Genomic DNA, 17,984 nt, shown 5'->3' on the forward strand with positions numbered 1-17,984 from the left:
GGCTCTGCATATCTCCAGGCCTGAAATCCTGATAACGGAAGAATCTTTAAAGATGATTGACTGTTCTTCTATTAAATAAGCATGAATAATGTTGAATGCACATACTGATTTTCTCACATTGTGGCCATATATATACTGTAGGTTCCCATGCAAGTAGGTTAGAATTATGACATGCAGGTCTTTTCTCTTTCAAGGTAAACCAGCAACTGTCTCATAAACAGGGAAACACAATCTCTGTGTATCTGGTCTTTTTTTTATATAGTTCAGCAGTTCGGGACGAATACATGTACTGTTACACCCCTAGTAGATGTCATATTAGTTAGTGTTCTTTTATCACAGTGTCCCAATAAAGTGAACACGGGTGAATTTTAAACAGTTTTACTACTTCAAGCATTAAGCTTTTTTTTTTTTTTTTTTTTTTTGGACAAATTAGTCAGAGATGAACGTAGCAGTGGGGTGGGGCAGAGAACTCTAGATAAATGCAGTGGTACTCACTTTACTTTCCATTAGAAAGCTGACAGTCGAGGAAACAGCAGTCAGATCACAGATGACAATAATAATTATGAAGTTTAACACAGCTTTGAGTGTTGCTGGAATCATACTTCTCTACATAGCAGGTAAGATCTTACAAAAGTATATAACATGACAAAGATGTATTTAATAATGTTTGTTTCAATATATTAACAACTGACAAAACATTGAATTCCTGACTCTGTAAACACACTTGACAATTTATGTTTCTTATGATTGTAAAAACCTGAAGACTTTGTTTAAATGCTTGAAATTAGTTTTAGATGAACACAAGTTCTGCATTTGTATGAATTTCTTTACAAATGCATAATTTATGTATTTTAATGGATGGGTTTAATTCATGTAAATTCCAGGATCTCAAGAATCAGATGCAGTTGAGTGACTTTGAAGATAGTTTTGTTTTGTTTTGTTTAATATTTTGGTCACTACATAAACCCCATAGTATTATCTTAGTTATAGATTTGATGACTTTAATTATTCTAAAATGTGGAAAATAACAATAATAATAAAAAAGAATGAATAGTGTCTGAAATACTGAAATATACTGTAAAAAATACTGTACATATACTGTAATACAACTTCCTAATTTTGGTCTAAGTTTAGAAGAGGTAACATTGAGATTGTGACCATATGTGCTGTAATGATGATGGGAAGAGACAATATGCTATACAAAAGTGCCAGCAAATGTAGTATATTTTACAATTAATGAAAGCAAGATATAACAATACTAATAATAAAAGGAAAAAGGGAAAATATATAGGCTATACAAATGTATGTATGCAATACAACAAAATAATAAGCCCACAGGAGGAAACAGTGGTACCAAAGTGGTACCAGTGCTGGTTCACTAATCGAACCGAATTGAAATTTTGTTCCGGGTTGATGACGCAAGACGCACAGCCGAAGTAGCACATCCGACTCAAAAAGAATTAAAGGAGCCGGTCCAACTGAATGTCGAAGTTTGTTGAGGATTACCAAGAAGTCTGATGAGAGAGTTGATGATACAATGAGGCACGTACTGGAAATATGCTTATTATGACTACTGTTATTAAATATTATTATATTAGCTGCAAAAACATTCCTAAGAAAATTGACAGAGCGAAGGAGAGAAAGAGAAAACACAGAGGCACACAACTACCGGGACGTAACACTTGTAATATGTTGTAAAATACTTGATCAAACTACTCACACATTGTTTGAAAAACGCACACAAAGACAAGCACACTATTTTATATTTAGTACAGATTATGCAAGCTGTTTAAATATAGCTACATTTTGGGGTTTGGGTCCTCATCCATCCATCCAAATCACTTTCACCTAATAATTTATGGCCATTTTAAAAACTCAGAAATAACCCTATAGAAATTCAGAAGTATCTAATTCACATACTTATGAAACTGACCTAATTTAGGTTCATTACTTAAATGATTTCAAAGTCATATGAAATGAATAGGTATTTTTTGCTAAAAACAATAAACACCACTGTTCAGGTGAAAGACTTTATCTTTCTTTCATATCAGTATGTGCCAGTGCTGATGTAAAGGTGAAACAGTGATTGTGGTCTACACAAACCAGTTCATCAGCCCTGCCTACATGATTGTCTACTTACTTTGTCTTTGTCTAAACACACAGGTTCCGTCGGCCAGTTAGATGGTAAGTTGTCATATCTTGTTTCACACAGAATGTGTCAGAATGTGAGGCATGTTAGCTGGGAAATCTCATATCTTCTTTCTCTCATCAGTATGTGGTCGAGCTCCTCTCAGCAGCAGGATTGTTGGAGGGGAGAATGCGACAGCAGGGTCTTGGCCGTGGCAAGTCAGCATTCATGTCATCGGCTTTGGCCATAACTGCGGCGGGACTCTGATCACTAAAGACTGGGTTTTATCTGCAGCTCACTGCTTCGAGAAGTATGAAGAAAAATAAAGCTCAAGATACATTTGTAGATTGATAATAGTGAGATTAAAGCAGACTTTCTCTGTTTACAGTTTTGGTGTGTCTGACACACTGATGTACTTCGGCCGTCTGAACCAATCCGGCTCAAACCCTAATGAGACATCCAGGACAGCGAGTCGAATCATCACCCATCCTAACTATAACGGTTCTACTATTGACAATGACATAGCACTGATCGAGCTGTCCTCTTCTGTGAATTTCTCTGATTACATTAGGCCGGTCTGTCTGGCGGCGGCTGGTAGTGTATTTGATGCAGGTACAGAGAGCTGGGTCACTGGATGGGGCAGGCTACAATCTGGAGGTGAGGAAACATTCGCTTGGCAATTAACCAAATACAAACAATTTTGTCACCATTGTTTTGTACCAATGTTAGTTTTTGCTTAGTCTTAGGTACCTTTATTACCTTGAGTTTGATGAACTTAAACCATTTAAGGCAACTGGTTTCCTCAAACCATTGAAATAGCTATATAGTTGTTAAAACTTAGTTAGATTTGTTACCTGAACTCAAACTGAATGTGTGCAATGAACTTAAAATCTTTAAGTTGAGTTTACTCTAATGATTGACTAAACCAACACAAAAATATAAGTGACTTTATGTTAATGTATATGAGGTTACAGTACTCATATTTATTATTTTTTAAAACTTAAATGGTTTAAGGCAAACTGTGTCCTCAAATGGTTTAAGTTACTGTAACTTATCAGGTTTTACAGTGTGTAAACCTCAACAATTTAACTAGAAATCTTTTTGAAAGCCATAAAATGTGTCCTCTGATCTGTGTCACAGGCCAGGTTCCAGATACACTGCAGGAGGTGATGATACCCATTGTGAACAACAGTGACTGTTTTAAAGCTTATGGAGAGTTCAACATAAGCATCACAAGCAATATGATTTGTTCTGGATTGTTAAATCAGGGAGGAAAAGGTTCATGTCAGGTAAGATAACAGTTGTTCATTTTAACACTTTTTAATCCAAATCAATTTACGAAACACTACCAATTTTGGTCACCTGCACACTTTAGACTGCCAACCTAGTGGTTATGTAAGCCCAGTGTTTACTCCACCGATCATGAACTCGTACACTACGACTGCTTTTGATACTACACCTGTGGCCGGTTGCATAAACTATCATCTAATATTTTTCTGCAAGACTGTTCATAACTTTTCTGTTAAGTCAGTTACTTAAAAACATAGGTCGGTAACACTTTATTTTAGGGTCTTTTAACTAGTTGCTTATTTGCATGCATATTACTAGAATATTGGCTATTTATTAGTACTTAATAAGCACATATTAATGCTTTATTCTGCATGACCTTATTTTACATTCTTAATCCTACCCAATACCTAAACTTAACAACTACCTTACTAACTTTTAATAAGCGGTAAATTAGGAGTTTATTGAGGGAAAAGTCGTAGTTAATAGTGAATATGTGTTCCCTATACTGAAGTGTTACCCATAGGTCTAATTTGAATACAAAAAGTAGGACTGATTACCACTTGATAGATAGGGCAAGCTCACACTACAGGACTACAAGACTACTATACACTCGCCAAGGTGCTCACACAACACATCAAGTTTTCTCGTCTTCTTGTCATACACAACACAACACTGATAAGGTGCACAAACTACAAGATCTACAAGATCAAGAATGCAAAAAATGTTTTCTCACATGAATTCATGTGAGACTTTAGAGAGATGCTTATGCTCGTTGTTCAAGTCATTTGCAGGAAAAAAGACAAAAAAGAAAATTGGGAAGAATTTTTGTTGAACAGACATGTCTGTACATGTCTGTTCAACAAAGAACTGATAGTAAATAAAAGAACTGATAGTAAAAAAAAACTGATAGTAAATAAAATATATCAGTGTTAAGTATAGTGGAAAGGCAATTTATTTCGATTTTAAAAAAGATTTCTATTTTACATAAAAATGTATGTTCATTCACTCCCCCACCTACATTTCCTACCAGTACTGAGACTCAAACCCGCGACCTTTGGGTTACAAATCTGACTCTCAAACCATTAGGCCACAACTGCCCCCATATCAAACAGGTATGAAAATATAGCAGCGTCTGTGACTGCTGGAGACTTCAGATCACATCACTGACCTGCTCATACTGAACAAGCATTGCCTAACGCAATGACCACCAATTTGTCGATCCGGGCTTTTTGTCACAGAACTTGGAAATCTGTCCGCGACAGCAAAATCCAGCTAAAAGTCGTGTAGTGTGAGCTTGCCTTAAGTCAAACTAGTTCTTAAGACAGTCTCAAAATGTTATCAACATGTCTCAACTATTGCATGCTTAGGTCTATAACAGTTGTTCACTGTATATTGTCAGAGATATAAATGCTGAATGTTTGTGAATACAGGGAGACTCTGGAGGTCCAATGGTCAGTAAGAAAAACTCTCTGTGGATTCAGTCCGGCATTGTGAGTTTTGGTATAGGATGTGCTGAACCCAAATATCCCAGTGTGTTTGCCAGAGTCTCTCAGTACCAGAACTGGATCAAGTCTTACATGGGCAGCAACCCACCTGGATTTGTTGAATTCAATCCAACTTCCAACTCCAACTTCAGAAGTGTACCCAACCTCCACTTATTTTCCCTTTCTCTCACATTCTCCATTATTCCTTTCACCTTCTCCCTCTTTCTCTCTTCCTAAAGATTGGTTGAACAGAAACTCTCAGGGTTCTTTGATGAAATGATGAAGTATACTGCGCATGCTCTCATAATATGAGAAATGTGAGAAATTAGCAGTTTAATTCTTATTGTTTTTACTGTCTGAGATTCAGGTTGTTTGCATAAATAGTAAAGATAGACAGCTATTGATGAAACAGATTATATTACAGCTTATATGTCTGACAACCAATATGCATAACCCATATAAGGTCTGGAGCTCTGCAGTGTGATCATGGATACTGGCTGTTGTAAATATAATTATCTTAAATTGTAGTCACACTGTCTAAACAGAATAAACACAAAAGAAGGAACTGACCTAGGAAATCTATCAAACTGTCTTAATATTTTTGTGTAACCCCTGATACAGTTTTTCAAGATTCTTTGATGAATACAAAGTTCAAAAATATTGAAAAGTTTAAAAATGTTTTGTCTTTACTGTCAGTTTTGATCGATTTAATGCATCCTCACTGAATAAATGTATTAATGTCCTCAAAATAAATACATACAAAAATCTTGCTGAAATGTTTTAATCAGTAGTGTACACAAATATATTAAGCAGCACAACTGTTTTCTACACTGATAATCATCAGAAATGTCTCTTGAGCATCAATTCATCATATTAGAATGATTTCTTAAGGATCATGTGACACTGAAGACTGGAGTAATGATTGAACCTGCTTGTGCCGTGTGACACTAATGGTGAAGTTTCCATTAGAGCAACAATAAACAATGCAAAACATGGGCATTTCTTAGTGCTTCCCTATATAAAAAAATCACTTCCTGCCCTCCATCTGGATTTCGCACCACCCCGTGACGTCATGTGCAAACAACCTATTGCCTTACTTTTTGTCCAATTTACTTTAGCAGATGAAATCAAACTAAAATCTTTAAAAATTGACTGTAAAACTTCTAAATCTTTTTGACCCTTTTTTAAAATAACTATATCATCTGCATAAGCAGACAACTTAAAAGACATTCCAGAAAAAGGCAATTCCCACCCCTCAATTAAATTTCTGATTCTAACTACAAGAGGTTCGATAGACAGTGCGTATAACCTGCCTGACAAAGCACAGGCCTGTCTAATTCTACGTGAAATTTTAAAAGGGACATTCAAACCACCATTAACTTTTAAAACACTTTCAATGTCCCGATACAAAACTTTAATCATGTCAATAAAACTTTTATCAAAACTAAATCCTTACAACATATTCCAACCCTGTCGAATGCTTTTTCATGATCTAAAGAAATCAATCCAGTTGGTCAAAAGACTAGAAACATCCAAAATATTCTTAATCAAATAAACATGATCAAATATAGATCTAGCCAATCCAAGCTCCTTTATCTTTTGTTTTCTTCAGGTGAGCAAGTTTTTTTTTGTGAAAATAACTATTTTCTAAATGCTATGGCAACATGAAATATGGAAACGTGTTCTTCTTCAACAGGGATGATTTCTTGCAGTACCAGTTTCTGAGTGAGAAAGAGATTGGTTGAGAATGGTTGAGAATGTAAGCATGATGATTGTGCTCCTCTTTAGCAGCGGCTCGTTAGGGCCTGTAAAATAATCACCCTCTTCTGATTAGATTTGATGTTCACAGCTATTGGCTAAACTGCTTCATAAACCTGCCTTCTGTGGGCGATTTCTTGATCGCTCCAGAGCTGAACTTGAGACCTGCGAACAGGCAGAGGGGACATGTAGGGAATGTATATATTGTGCACAGGTGATTTTCTATTATATCATATTGTATAAATATAATTTATTATTATTATTTTGTGTGTATGTGTGTGGCTCAGAGAGGGTGGCACTCAAAAGACTTTAGCAGGAGAGAGTGTTTGTGCTTAAAAACTTCACAATATATAAATAACATTGATATATTTGAATCAGTGAATCCACACATGATACTGGAACAGTATTATAAGAATATTCTGTGACAGCAGAAATGTGTTTAAGATCTCTGTGTGACTATTTATAAAAATGTATTAGTATTTTTAAATTATGAATTTCAGTCATTTATTATAATCCTCAGAGCCGAATCTTCAGTAGAGCAATTTCTGTCTATCCATATCACGTTGTAGGGACTTGTGAACAGTAACAAATGTATGTACTTTAACAAATAAATTGTATTCTAATTATGTATTTATGTATTAATGTTTATCATTTAGTAGAGTTTATTGAAATACTTTTGGAGACTGCAGATGCAGAAAGGGTTTGTGGCTAAAATAGTATGTTTTCATAACATTTAGTTTGAATATTTTTTTTTCCATAATTTCCAATGATCCTAAATCAACCAAAAATGTGAAGAAATGTTCAGTAAATACAGAATATTATAAACCATAAGATGCAGTTATTTTGTCATTTCTAATACAAAGATGGCCATCACTTTTAAGTGGCCTGCGGAGCCCTGCACAATTAAATTGTGCGCACAATTTACTAATTCGTTCCCTCGATTTACTAAATCATGCATACGATTTAGCCTACTATTTTTCCCTGCTTGTCATGACCGGGGCTCGGCAGTGGCCTATTTAAAAAAGCCATAAAAAGATGGTCACTCAAAGTTGCTTTACTGGGCCTGGGACAAGACACAACTGGGACAAACAGCACTGAAAGGCTGATTAGAATGCAGTGCATCGATGTTGCATGAGAAGTCTTAAAATTAAATAAACAGAAGTTCAGAGTTCACAGGCAGGCCAATAAACACACTCTTCATCTTATAGTCACAAATAACACATATTTGACTTGACTAACACAACTAGGAGCTGACAGACAAAATAAGTAAACTTTTGTGTAATTTAAAGTTCAGGGTTGGGCTTGAAAACGATCCAAACTTAGTTATTAAAGGGGTGATGAACTGAGAAATCAAATTTCCCTTGAGCTTTTGACATATAAGAGGTCATCATACTATAAGAATATCCTGTAAGTTTTAGAGCTGAAAACTTCCTTGTTGGTCCAATAAAAGCTTTAATTGACATCAGACCCAGCAAACGACAGGATTTTCAAAGTGGGGATCTATGACAAGCACCGCCTCCGCAGAAGAAGATCAACGCCTATTTCATCACTGCTTGTTTAGCCCCGCCCACCGATTCGTGCATGACGTGCAATAGAATAGGTAGCCTAAGTAACCTAGGCCTACGTGGTGCTAAACCAGATCGAGCTACCAAGCAATAAACATGCCGTTGAGGATTACAAAATATTGTGCAGTGCCTTGACTCGACAGTAATGCGACAACATGTAAGTAACTGTGTTAATTCTAATGCCTGATCTGATATTAATGTGGTGAAATTCCGTTCATGGATATCTCCGCCCCGTGAGGAGTATTAATTGAGTGGTGTGTGGGTATATATAAAGGGCATCCCCAGGCTAGTGTGGTATCGCGTCATCATTGCGTCATTGTTGCGTCTGGGTTTCCGGTAGTCCGCCACGCTATTCGAGGTAGGTGTTTGCTTAGCATGGCTATGGTTTGGCATTCGTATTGTTTATTGGCTAACTTTTTCTGTGCAGCTGGTGTCTGTTCGTGGTTTCTTTATTACTGCTTACAAGGGTTGGCTCCCCTGCGTTACTGCTATAGAGTTCCTGTTTGAAAAGAAATCGTTTGAATGTACAACACAGTGTGCTGTGAGGGGCTGCTGCTCTCCTGCTAGGTACGTAAAGTGTATTTTTCAGGTGCGTGCACGGAATGCTAATGAGTTTACTTGGTGTATGTGTGATGCGTTATTTTTCTGTTTCGTGAACTTTAAGGAATTGGTTTGCCGGATATCTAACCGGAAGTCCTGCTTGATGGTATGTAAACCCATTTATGTCCCTATGGTCATCTTGAAGGTATGTTATTTTAATGTAATTGTTCCATGTATTTTAGGCCTGTAAATTGGGCGGGGTCTATCGCTGCATGGCCTAGTCTCAACGCTGCTGTTTTGCTTTATTTTGTTTTTTTTTTATTATTATTATTTTTCGTTTTCTGAGTTTGTTATATTTGATCTGCTTTGTTGTTTGTTCTATGTTGTCATTGTGTGTTTTGATTTATTCGGTCTAATCCGTTACTCTCGTTAAATTCTTTTTTTTTTTTGGTTTGTTAATAATCTTGTATTTATATGGCTTTGTTCTTTGTTTAGTGTTTTTTTTTTTTTTGGTTTTGATAGCCAAGTATGTGTGTGTATATATATATATATATATATATATATGTGTGTGTGTGTATATGTATGTGTGTGTGTGTGTGTGTATATATATTTGAGCCTTTAGTATAACTTATTTTTGTTTTTCTTTTGTAAAGATCAGTTAACTTTTTTTGACTGTTGTGTTTTGGTTTCGTTTGTTTATTGTGGTGAAACTCATAACCAGTGCTGTTCTGTTTTTGTATTTTGATTTTCTTTTTTTTTCTTTTTTTTTGTTACTAACTTGTGCACAATTCAAATTCACATTTTTTAACTACTTTAGCCATCTCTCAAACATGCATTTCAAGAATATCTTTCTTTTGATCAAACGATAAGCCTAAAAAATTTTTCCATTGATTCCTTTATGTTTTATTAACAAAATTCGGGAGGAGCAGGTGCAGATAATTAGACTAATTAGCACAAGTGGAAAGCATTCAGCTAATCAACCAACAACAAGAGGTATACTGCAGACTTACCTCTGTTCGTTGACAGTTTATCAGCATCCCTCCACCACCCCATCTCCTCACTTCTAGTTATATCTCTCATTATCACATCCGGGGGGAGTACTCTGGGTTCGGGCCAAAATTACGAGCTTGGAGCCCTCCCCCTGGACAGCACGCCAAATACGCATTACTTTACTTTATCTGATTATACATATGTGTGAACTCGTGAAGTCTTTACAAAATCCGAAACAGACAAAATATTTCTCTCAATCAACTTCGCTTTCAAAGCCATTTTTAACTCCTCCTTTTTCAAGCGTTTATCTGATTCTTTAATCTCATATTGTTCCCACAATTGTCCTTTATCCAACAAATGTAATAATCCTTCCGACAGAGCTTTAATAAAATCTTCAATGGATGCCATTCTTAATTTCCAATTCACAAATTCATAGGCACAAAAAAATAAATATGGTCAATACAGATGAGAATTCATTCATAATTCCCCTTCTTAAACTCCACCCATACCACCCCACTATACTAAACCAGATCTTCATGCAACTCCCCAGAGTCAAGCGCCTTTAAACACAAATACCGCTGGCAGTGAAGTGAGCAAATCTGCCCAATCCACAAACCACGGCAGTGTGCTCAACCCAGGAGTCTGCACAAAAATAAAAAACAAAAGCAACAAACCAACGCTGAGCGTTGCTTAAGCCTAACAGGGGAATGAATCAAATCTCATCTTATAATCTACCCACACTTACCCATGAAAATGTGAACAAAACTACTTTGATTATTGCGTTCATCTCCTACCATATTGACCGATGTCTTCACCCCAAACACTATCAAATTAATCAAATGAAAATCATAATAAACATGATTAACGTATTGGTGTTAAATTTACGGACAAACCCCCATTTGTTACAGCCGGCTCTTAAGCTGCAACAACTGGAAGACCAGACAGACATTTATTTACACAATAAAACCAACATAAGTATAACATAAACAAGAAACACTTCAGGGCTGGGCAGGACATTCAGAATAACACCGCCTGTTGACTGCCATGCTGGAGACGATCATTCAAAACATCGCTCCCACGCGAACGGTCTCAGCAGCGTTTAACTGTGCATCCAACAAGCATCAGGTGTGTCGGCCACGCCTCCTCCAGACGGCACCTAAAATCACACAGAACTAAACAGATGCACAGCATAGACTAGGACGTCACAACAGACATGACTGAAGTAGACCGAGTACAATTCTGGCAGTTCCAGTTTTGGCAGCTAGGGGGTGTAAGCGCTTATGTTGAGTGGGAATTTACCTGTTGAAGAAGAGTGTTCTGTCCTGTTGGATAGACAGGTCGTGTTTGTTGATCCTGTAAAAAGAGCAGTTATTAGTAAATCCTCCTCCTGCATTCTCCTCTCTTGTGTGGTTTTTGATGCCAAGTTTCCACAATGACGTTATGATGACAGATCCTTGTGACATGAATGGATGTTACAGGAAAATTACCACAGTGTCAAATATACACAAATATACACAGATTTTTGAAGATGAATCATATTGTTCACTGGCAGTAGATGAATGTAAATGTTAATTGTGTCATTGGTTCCAACATATTTATTCTGTGAGTTTTAGACCAAATACACTAACTTGACACTATATAATCTGACTAATACGAGTGTCATATTTCACGGTCAGAGCTTATAAACACTAATAACTGGATCGACCTACAATACTCACCTCAGAGTCACCAGTTCCTCTTCTGTTATCTGAAACATAACGTCATGAGAATATTTATGATCAAACACATAATACAGTCTCGAATGAAATCGATTTTGTGATGTAGAATAGAAACATTAAATTCTGTCTAAGAGGAATTCTGTCTGTCTGTTTTGGACTTTTGTTCTTTTGTTACATAATATGAGAAACTGTAAAAACTCACCGTCTCTTTTTCTGCGAATCATCCAGAGAATAAGAGCAGGAAGGAGAACAGCGAATGAAGCGACGACAATCACAATCACAATCACTGAGAGAGAGACGATATTACAGTCATATTAATACTGATGTCCACTGAGGTCATTTTCACTACAATGAGTTCATTTAGATCCTGATTCTAGAAAAACTCCAGAGTGTGAAAACAAGCACTGAAATGAGGATGATGTTCATACACACCTGGAGAGGCTGGATTCAGTGCTGTTGCTGTAGTTGACGTAAAAAACAAAATGGAAATAGAAAAATCATATTTGAATGCATGAACACAACATCAAGACATTTCTTTTACAAACTAAGACTGATTTATTTTAACTGCTGTAGTCCAGATCAGATCCATATCAGTGCTGAAGATGTTCACACTAACATGAGATGACTTGTGTTTAATAAATGCTCACTGTGATTTTAATAATTTAAGCTAAAAAAAAAAAAAAAAATCTATTCTGTCATTCACATATATACCAAGGAAGGTATACGAAGAAGTATTTACTCTACTATATGTGTTCTTTACAATAGCTTTTAAGATGACTTCCTGTTTGTGTGAGGAAGTGAATGATTGAGGCCTACAAATTCAGTATGATTTGATAAGCTCTTTCTCAGTAATTTTCTGTAAACCACTGAAATGAGAAAGACTTTGTGCAGCTGCTGTCCTCTCAGAGTTTGGGGTATTTAATGTCTTCTGATTCTCTGTACAAATTAAAGGATGGATTAATTAAAGCCAGTGTGAACCAGTGAAGTGAGAGACTGATGATGTGTGACAGTGATCATGTGATCATGAACCTTGTGTAGGAGCTGCTGCTGTAGTTTGGCTTGATTTCTTCTCAGAGTTTGAGCTGCTGACTGGAATCAGCGTTGTTGAATCAGAAGATGAATGTTCAGATGTTCATCTGTAGGACATTAACATCATATTTTACAGTAGTAATAGTTGTTTCTTACCTGAATACTTGACAGTGTATCTGACTGAGGTCTGGAGTTGATTTCTGACAGTAAGCTGACATCTCCACTCTCTGTTGTCATCTTCATTCAGGAGTGTTGTAGTCAGATTGATGTTACAGTGATCTGATGATATCTGATATCTGGAGTCTGTCCTCAGATCAACACCAGACTGATTCCTCCACAACAGCTGAAGTCCCTCAGAATTACAGGAGAATCTAGTATATGAATACAACTGACAGGAGAGAGTCACAGAGCGGCCTGGACTGATCTCAGTCTGTGAGGATGATGATGATGATGATGATGATGATGGAGACACTGAAACTGAACACAAGACACAATAATCAAGTTTAAAAGGAAAATCTACCATTTTTAAATTGATTTCATAATCGTAAAATTACCATGAAGAACATGCAGATAAACATGTTCATCAGTTCCTTGTTGTTTGTCATTCACATATTGTCTGCAGGTGTAAGATCCATAATCTTCTTGTGTGACGTTCTTGATGTTCAGAGAGCAGTCAGACCCCAGACTCAGTCTCTCATGTCTCTCTGTGTCCTTCTTCTTTTTCCCTCCAGTAATCAGTTCAACTGCTGCTGAATCTCTGTTATAGCTCCATGTAGTTGAGTTGCAGTCAGAAAGAGCATTATTACAGGGCAGACGGACATTTTCACCAGAACTGATGAACACATCCTCATCATCCACTCCACTGGTACCTGAAACACAAGTACATCTAATTGATCATAATGCTATATATTAATAATTGAAGGTAAAACATACCAACATAAAAAGCAGAAGATTTAAATCATAGTTTTTTTCCCTCATGAACACAATCATCACACTCTCCAGAATAAAGTATTTTTCTTGATCAGAGAGCTGTTGAAATCTCTTAATATGAAGATAATTGTTGATCATCAGATGTTTGAGTGACTCTATGTCCAGTATCAGGAATAATACAGTATGATCTGTATGTATCAATACACAACTCTGAGATCACAACGTGAATGTGTGCAAGAATAAACTGAGCGTGTTCAAATCAACTCTTTCCAGACTAATTCCACTAAATGTCTTTAGAGAAAATCCAGATTTCTTTACCTGTGAGAAGTGAAGAGAGAATGATCAGTCCCAGCAGACACAGATCACACTTATTAGCCATTTTCTGTTTCTGTCCGTCTTTCTCTTCATTATATAGTTACAGCTCTTCCTCTAAACACTATCAGCTCCTCCTGTGGTTGTGAACTTCCTCTGATCTGAACTGAGTGTTTAAATCCAGCTAGAGTTGATATATAGTGACACTGACTCAGTACATTATAGAGAAGTGTTGCTTCACCAGGGTTCAAGTATATTTCAGTAAAAATATGTGACCCATGCTGGTAAAATGAGTCACAATGAGCAAAACATGAACAAAAATTTCACAATCTCTATTAAAAACACTTCAAAATGATGTATGATTTGTTGGAATCCGACAAAAAAACGACTGAGCTGCACCTGTTTGAACTCGACAGAGTGAGCAAAGTCCATTTTGAGAAAACTTTTCTGAAGGTTACCAAAAAAAAAAAAAAAACCCTGTTAATAACACCAAAATTTGGCACACACCTTGTCAAATCCAAATATCTTCAATATTTTGAAGTAGTGTAATTCTGTTTATATATGTGTATATCGGGATCAGGTGCTGTCTGAGGCGTCTTTGTGTGCGCGCTTCGGATCTGTCAGTCAGCACGAGTAAGATCATTTTGTTTACAACAGCATGAGTTTGAAAATCACATTTCATTAGTTCAGACTCATGCCATCAAAAATTTGCTATGAATATTCACAAAGTCGGAATGCTGCGCTTCAAAATGATACCGAACTTAGACTAATGCAGAAGATGCTGAGGGCAACATTTTTCGTGGACAAATTGCTATTGCTAATTGCTATTTGGAGCATTTGGATCACTTGATGAGGCTCTAATGAACTCACTTTTGTGAAAACCTCAAATTCGACCAAAATCGATATTTTTGACTTCTTTGCCTGTAGCTCGAAATTAGCCTGTGCGCATTGCAACTCATTTTGCCAGCACGGGTCACATATGTCTTTTTCATTAATGCTTAAATGTAATTTACAGCACATTTATACTGTAATAGGAACTGTCCCTCAAGAGCATCTGATGGTGATGTGCCCTAACCATAACCATAACCACTAACATAAGAGAGATCAGGCTTTGACAGGACAGCGGTTGTGAAACTTGTTCTTCAGTGTGATAAAGTTCATATTGTAAACCACACTGGCTCAACACACATCTGATCTGAACACAAAAACATTATTGTTAGTTTAATTTCTTTATTTTTAAATGTCCTGCATGCAGTTAAATTATAGAAATCAAATCATTAAATTATTAGAGATAAGACTGGTTTGTTACTGAAAACTTGTCCATGACTCATGAATTCTAAAACACTTTTTAAAGTACATTGAAATGATTAACATCAATTTCAGTTTGGTCGAGCAGAAAGTATTTGCACACTCTACATGAGTGCAAATAAAAATATTGGTAAAACTATATTAACCCTCTATAGTATGGTGTGAGGCAACATGGTCTATTTTAGTTTGTTTTTAATAAAATAAGACACTAATTTATTGATTAAACATATGTCAGGGCAGAATAATTTAAATACTAATCAATGAAAGTGCAAAAAAGACCACAACATGACCCACAGGGGTCCATTTTGACAATCCATCAGGGAGAGAGTGAGGGTGAGAGAGAAGATGGAGATGAGGATGAAGATGATAACTTGATATTATTATGTTGTTATATGATGGTTTGGTAATACTTGTGTTCCACTATGGTACAGTGTTGCCTGAGGGCAACAGCTGGATATAAAATATTACTTTTTATTAAATATGAAACTTTTAATACATTAAAAACTGAATAAATTTGTTTGTTCAAGTGTTAAAGAAATTGATGTTTTCAATAAATATATTTTTTTCTATGTGAAAATGCCACGATGTGGTACAATGTTGCCTCGAGGCAACAAATTTTTAAAAAATGAATAAATTAAAAATATATGAAAATGTTTATTGATATTGTTAAAGTGTCCAATTTTAAGCAGGAAAAAAACACAAATAATTTTTTCCACATTGATATCATATAGCGTACCATAGAATGTTGACAATATTAATAAAATATTATGAACAGTGATGCTGATGCTAATCCCTGACTCCATTGTGTGATAAATTATAGCCTCTAGTGCAATGACTTAAAATGATTTAAAAAAAGAGAAAATGCATTTTACAATAAGGTAAACAACTAAAAATCAAGATGTAAACTGACATTGTATTTCTTACTGTAATTCATTCTTTAAATAAGTGTTATTTTATTTAAGGCGGAGGGTTCCCACAAGCTTGGAAAACCTTAAAAAGTGTGATTTATAGAGCTGGAAAAGTCATTAAAGTTAATAAAATCTTAATAAGTCAAGAAATCCTCAGAAAGGAAGAGATGTATTTACAGAAGAATGGAAAGAGTGTGTGAGTGAAGGTGGTTGTGAATGTGTGTAGATGTGTGTTAGTTACAGGATCAGAGAATGACACCGTTCCTCTGTCATAGTCCATGAAAACCATATGGTTTATCCAGTCCCTGCCAATCATACATCAGTGTTGAAGAAATCACGTCCCTTCCTGTTTGGATCCAGAATCACAGGAGCTGATGAGACACAATCAACAGATGCTTTGATATAATGATCAAGATTGAACCCAACACAGATTATTATGAATTATGACACTCGTCCTGTTGATCAAACACATCAGACATATTTTATGAACCTTAGAACTAAAATTTGGCAACCATGTCTGAATGAAAATGCATATATTTTGTATTAAACAGAATTATGGGCCGCTGGTGCTTGAGCTATTATTGGTCACTCAGTGTTTCTGTGAAAAAGACTGACAGTAATGAGGTTTGAGTGTAGCATTTGGATGTGATGCTGGATCATGTCGAGCTTCCCCTTCCCATCCTTCACTTTAAATCACAGGCCCGGTGCCTAAAAGTCTACAGATGGCAGATCATTGTCACCTCTGCTCTCTCTACTCTACTGTTTCCACCTGGTATTAAGATACGCTTTGGTCGATTGGATCACAAGTGGATGACGCTAAATACAGGTGTAAACGGGGTGTAAAATGTTTTGAGTTTGTCCACTTTCGACCACTTCCAGAGGTAGTCGAAAACGCATTCGACTTGGTTGCATTTGTAGTGTAGACGCTCATGTTGTCGAATGTCACATGAGCGTCCACCTACTGACCTAACGCATAAACATGGGAAGCGCTTTAGCCAGACGGGATTTAAACTTTGTCAACTGAAGATCCAAGTTTGGTTTGAACTTACCAAGCACAATTTTCTCTGACCGTTCCTGATTTCTAACACACTCACAGTGTTCGGCCGGTCTTGTGGCTGTCAGAGCAGAAACGAAAGCTGAAATGCTCTCCGTATGTTTTTCCATTGTCTCCCATCACGTTCATATGTAAATTGCATGAGCTTATTTTGTCCATTAGATCGAAAGGTCTGAAAAAACCCATACATTTACCCACCCATAGACCCTCCCCTCGAAGAAATCAGGGGTCCGTTCTTCATACGTCGCTAACTCAGTTAGCTGGATTTGATTGTTGACGATTCAGGCTTATTTCATGTGAACAGGATTAGATTGTATCTTTTTAAGCGGAACTTTATTTTTAAAGAATACACCATTTATCCAGGGAAAATAATTAAAGATAATAATTTACAAATTAATTTGAAAATAATATTATAATGTTGTGTAGTCTATATTACTATAGGCACAGCTAGTTTTAATCATTGAAATATTTATTTGTGATGGAATAATTACTTTATAATTGTATGGAGTCTTACACATATGCTGTACAGTTAATCTGAGCCGTGTATTAATTTGAGTGTTGACAGCTATTATGGGAGTGGCGTGATGCAGCACAGGTGATGACTAGGCAAGATAATTTGATCTTGACTTTAATTTTAAATTCAAACTTAATGCTCTCACATAACAAATCTGCTTCAAAGATAAAATTAAATGAATTGCGAATTACAACACTGAAATAAAAATGTAATGAATGTACAACTACTCGTGAATCTAAATAATTGGGAATCATGTCAAAAAATAAAAAACAGTGCACATTTAATTTATGTCGTTCTGTCATTTTGATTGCTTGTCTGTTTCTTTATAAAGGTCTAGAAATTTCCAGAAAGTTTTTCATCAGGTGTCTTTTTTAATTATACGATGTCATTACGTTGCTGTATGCGTTCACCTTGAGAACTTCATCTTTTTTTTTTTCTAAACGCAATGACTTTAGT

The 17,984-nt window shown here is 36.1% G+C and overlaps 2 protein-coding genes across 3 annotated transcripts; one reads left to right on the forward strand and one right to left on the reverse strand.

The window, feature by feature from the left end:
• Nucleotides 1-229: 229 nt before the first annotated feature.
• On the forward strand, nucleotides 230-5,671 carry LOC127508175 (testisin-like). 2 transcript variants are annotated; one of them, XM_051885906.1, is made up of 6 exons: nucleotides 232-617; nucleotides 2,164-2,184; nucleotides 2,273-2,438; nucleotides 2,517-2,785; nucleotides 3,269-3,417; nucleotides 4,849-5,671. In XM_051885906.1, the coding sequence occupies exons 1-6, from the start codon at nucleotides 548-550 to the stop codon at nucleotides 5,137-5,139; spliced, it is 966 nt and encodes a 321-aa protein (XP_051741866.1). In that variant the 5' UTR covers nucleotides 232-547; the 3' UTR covers nucleotides 5,140-5,671. The 2 variants fall into 2 exon arrangements, with proteins under 2 accessions (XP_051741867.1, XP_051741866.1); XM_051885907.1 differs by lacking the exon at nucleotides 2,164-2,184 and having other exon boundaries at nucleotides 230-617.
• A 3,973-nt stretch (nucleotides 5,672-9,644) lies between these two features.
• LOC127508176 (uncharacterized) lies at nucleotides 9,645-14,985 on the reverse strand. Its single transcript, XM_051885908.1, has 8 exons — nucleotides 13,751-14,985; nucleotides 13,057-13,371; nucleotides 12,659-12,979; nucleotides 11,906-11,932; nucleotides 11,676-11,759; nucleotides 11,474-11,502; nucleotides 11,055-11,108; nucleotides 9,645-10,911 (listed from the first exon to the last, which is right to left on the reverse strand). Exons 1-8 carry the CDS (start codon nucleotides 13,809-13,811, stop codon nucleotides 10,855-10,857), a joined length of 948 nt encoding a protein of 315 aa, XP_051741868.1. The 5' UTR covers nucleotides 13,812-14,985; the 3' UTR covers nucleotides 9,645-10,854.
• Nucleotides 14,986-17,984: the final 2,999 nt, after the last annotated feature.

This window comes from Ctenopharyngodon idella, chromosome 3, assembly GCF_019924925.1.
Source record: "Ctenopharyngodon idella isolate HZGC_01 chromosome 3, HZGC01, whole genome shotgun sequence".
Lineage (NCBI taxonomy): Eukaryota > Metazoa > Chordata > Actinopteri > Cypriniformes > Xenocyprididae > Ctenopharyngodon > Ctenopharyngodon idella.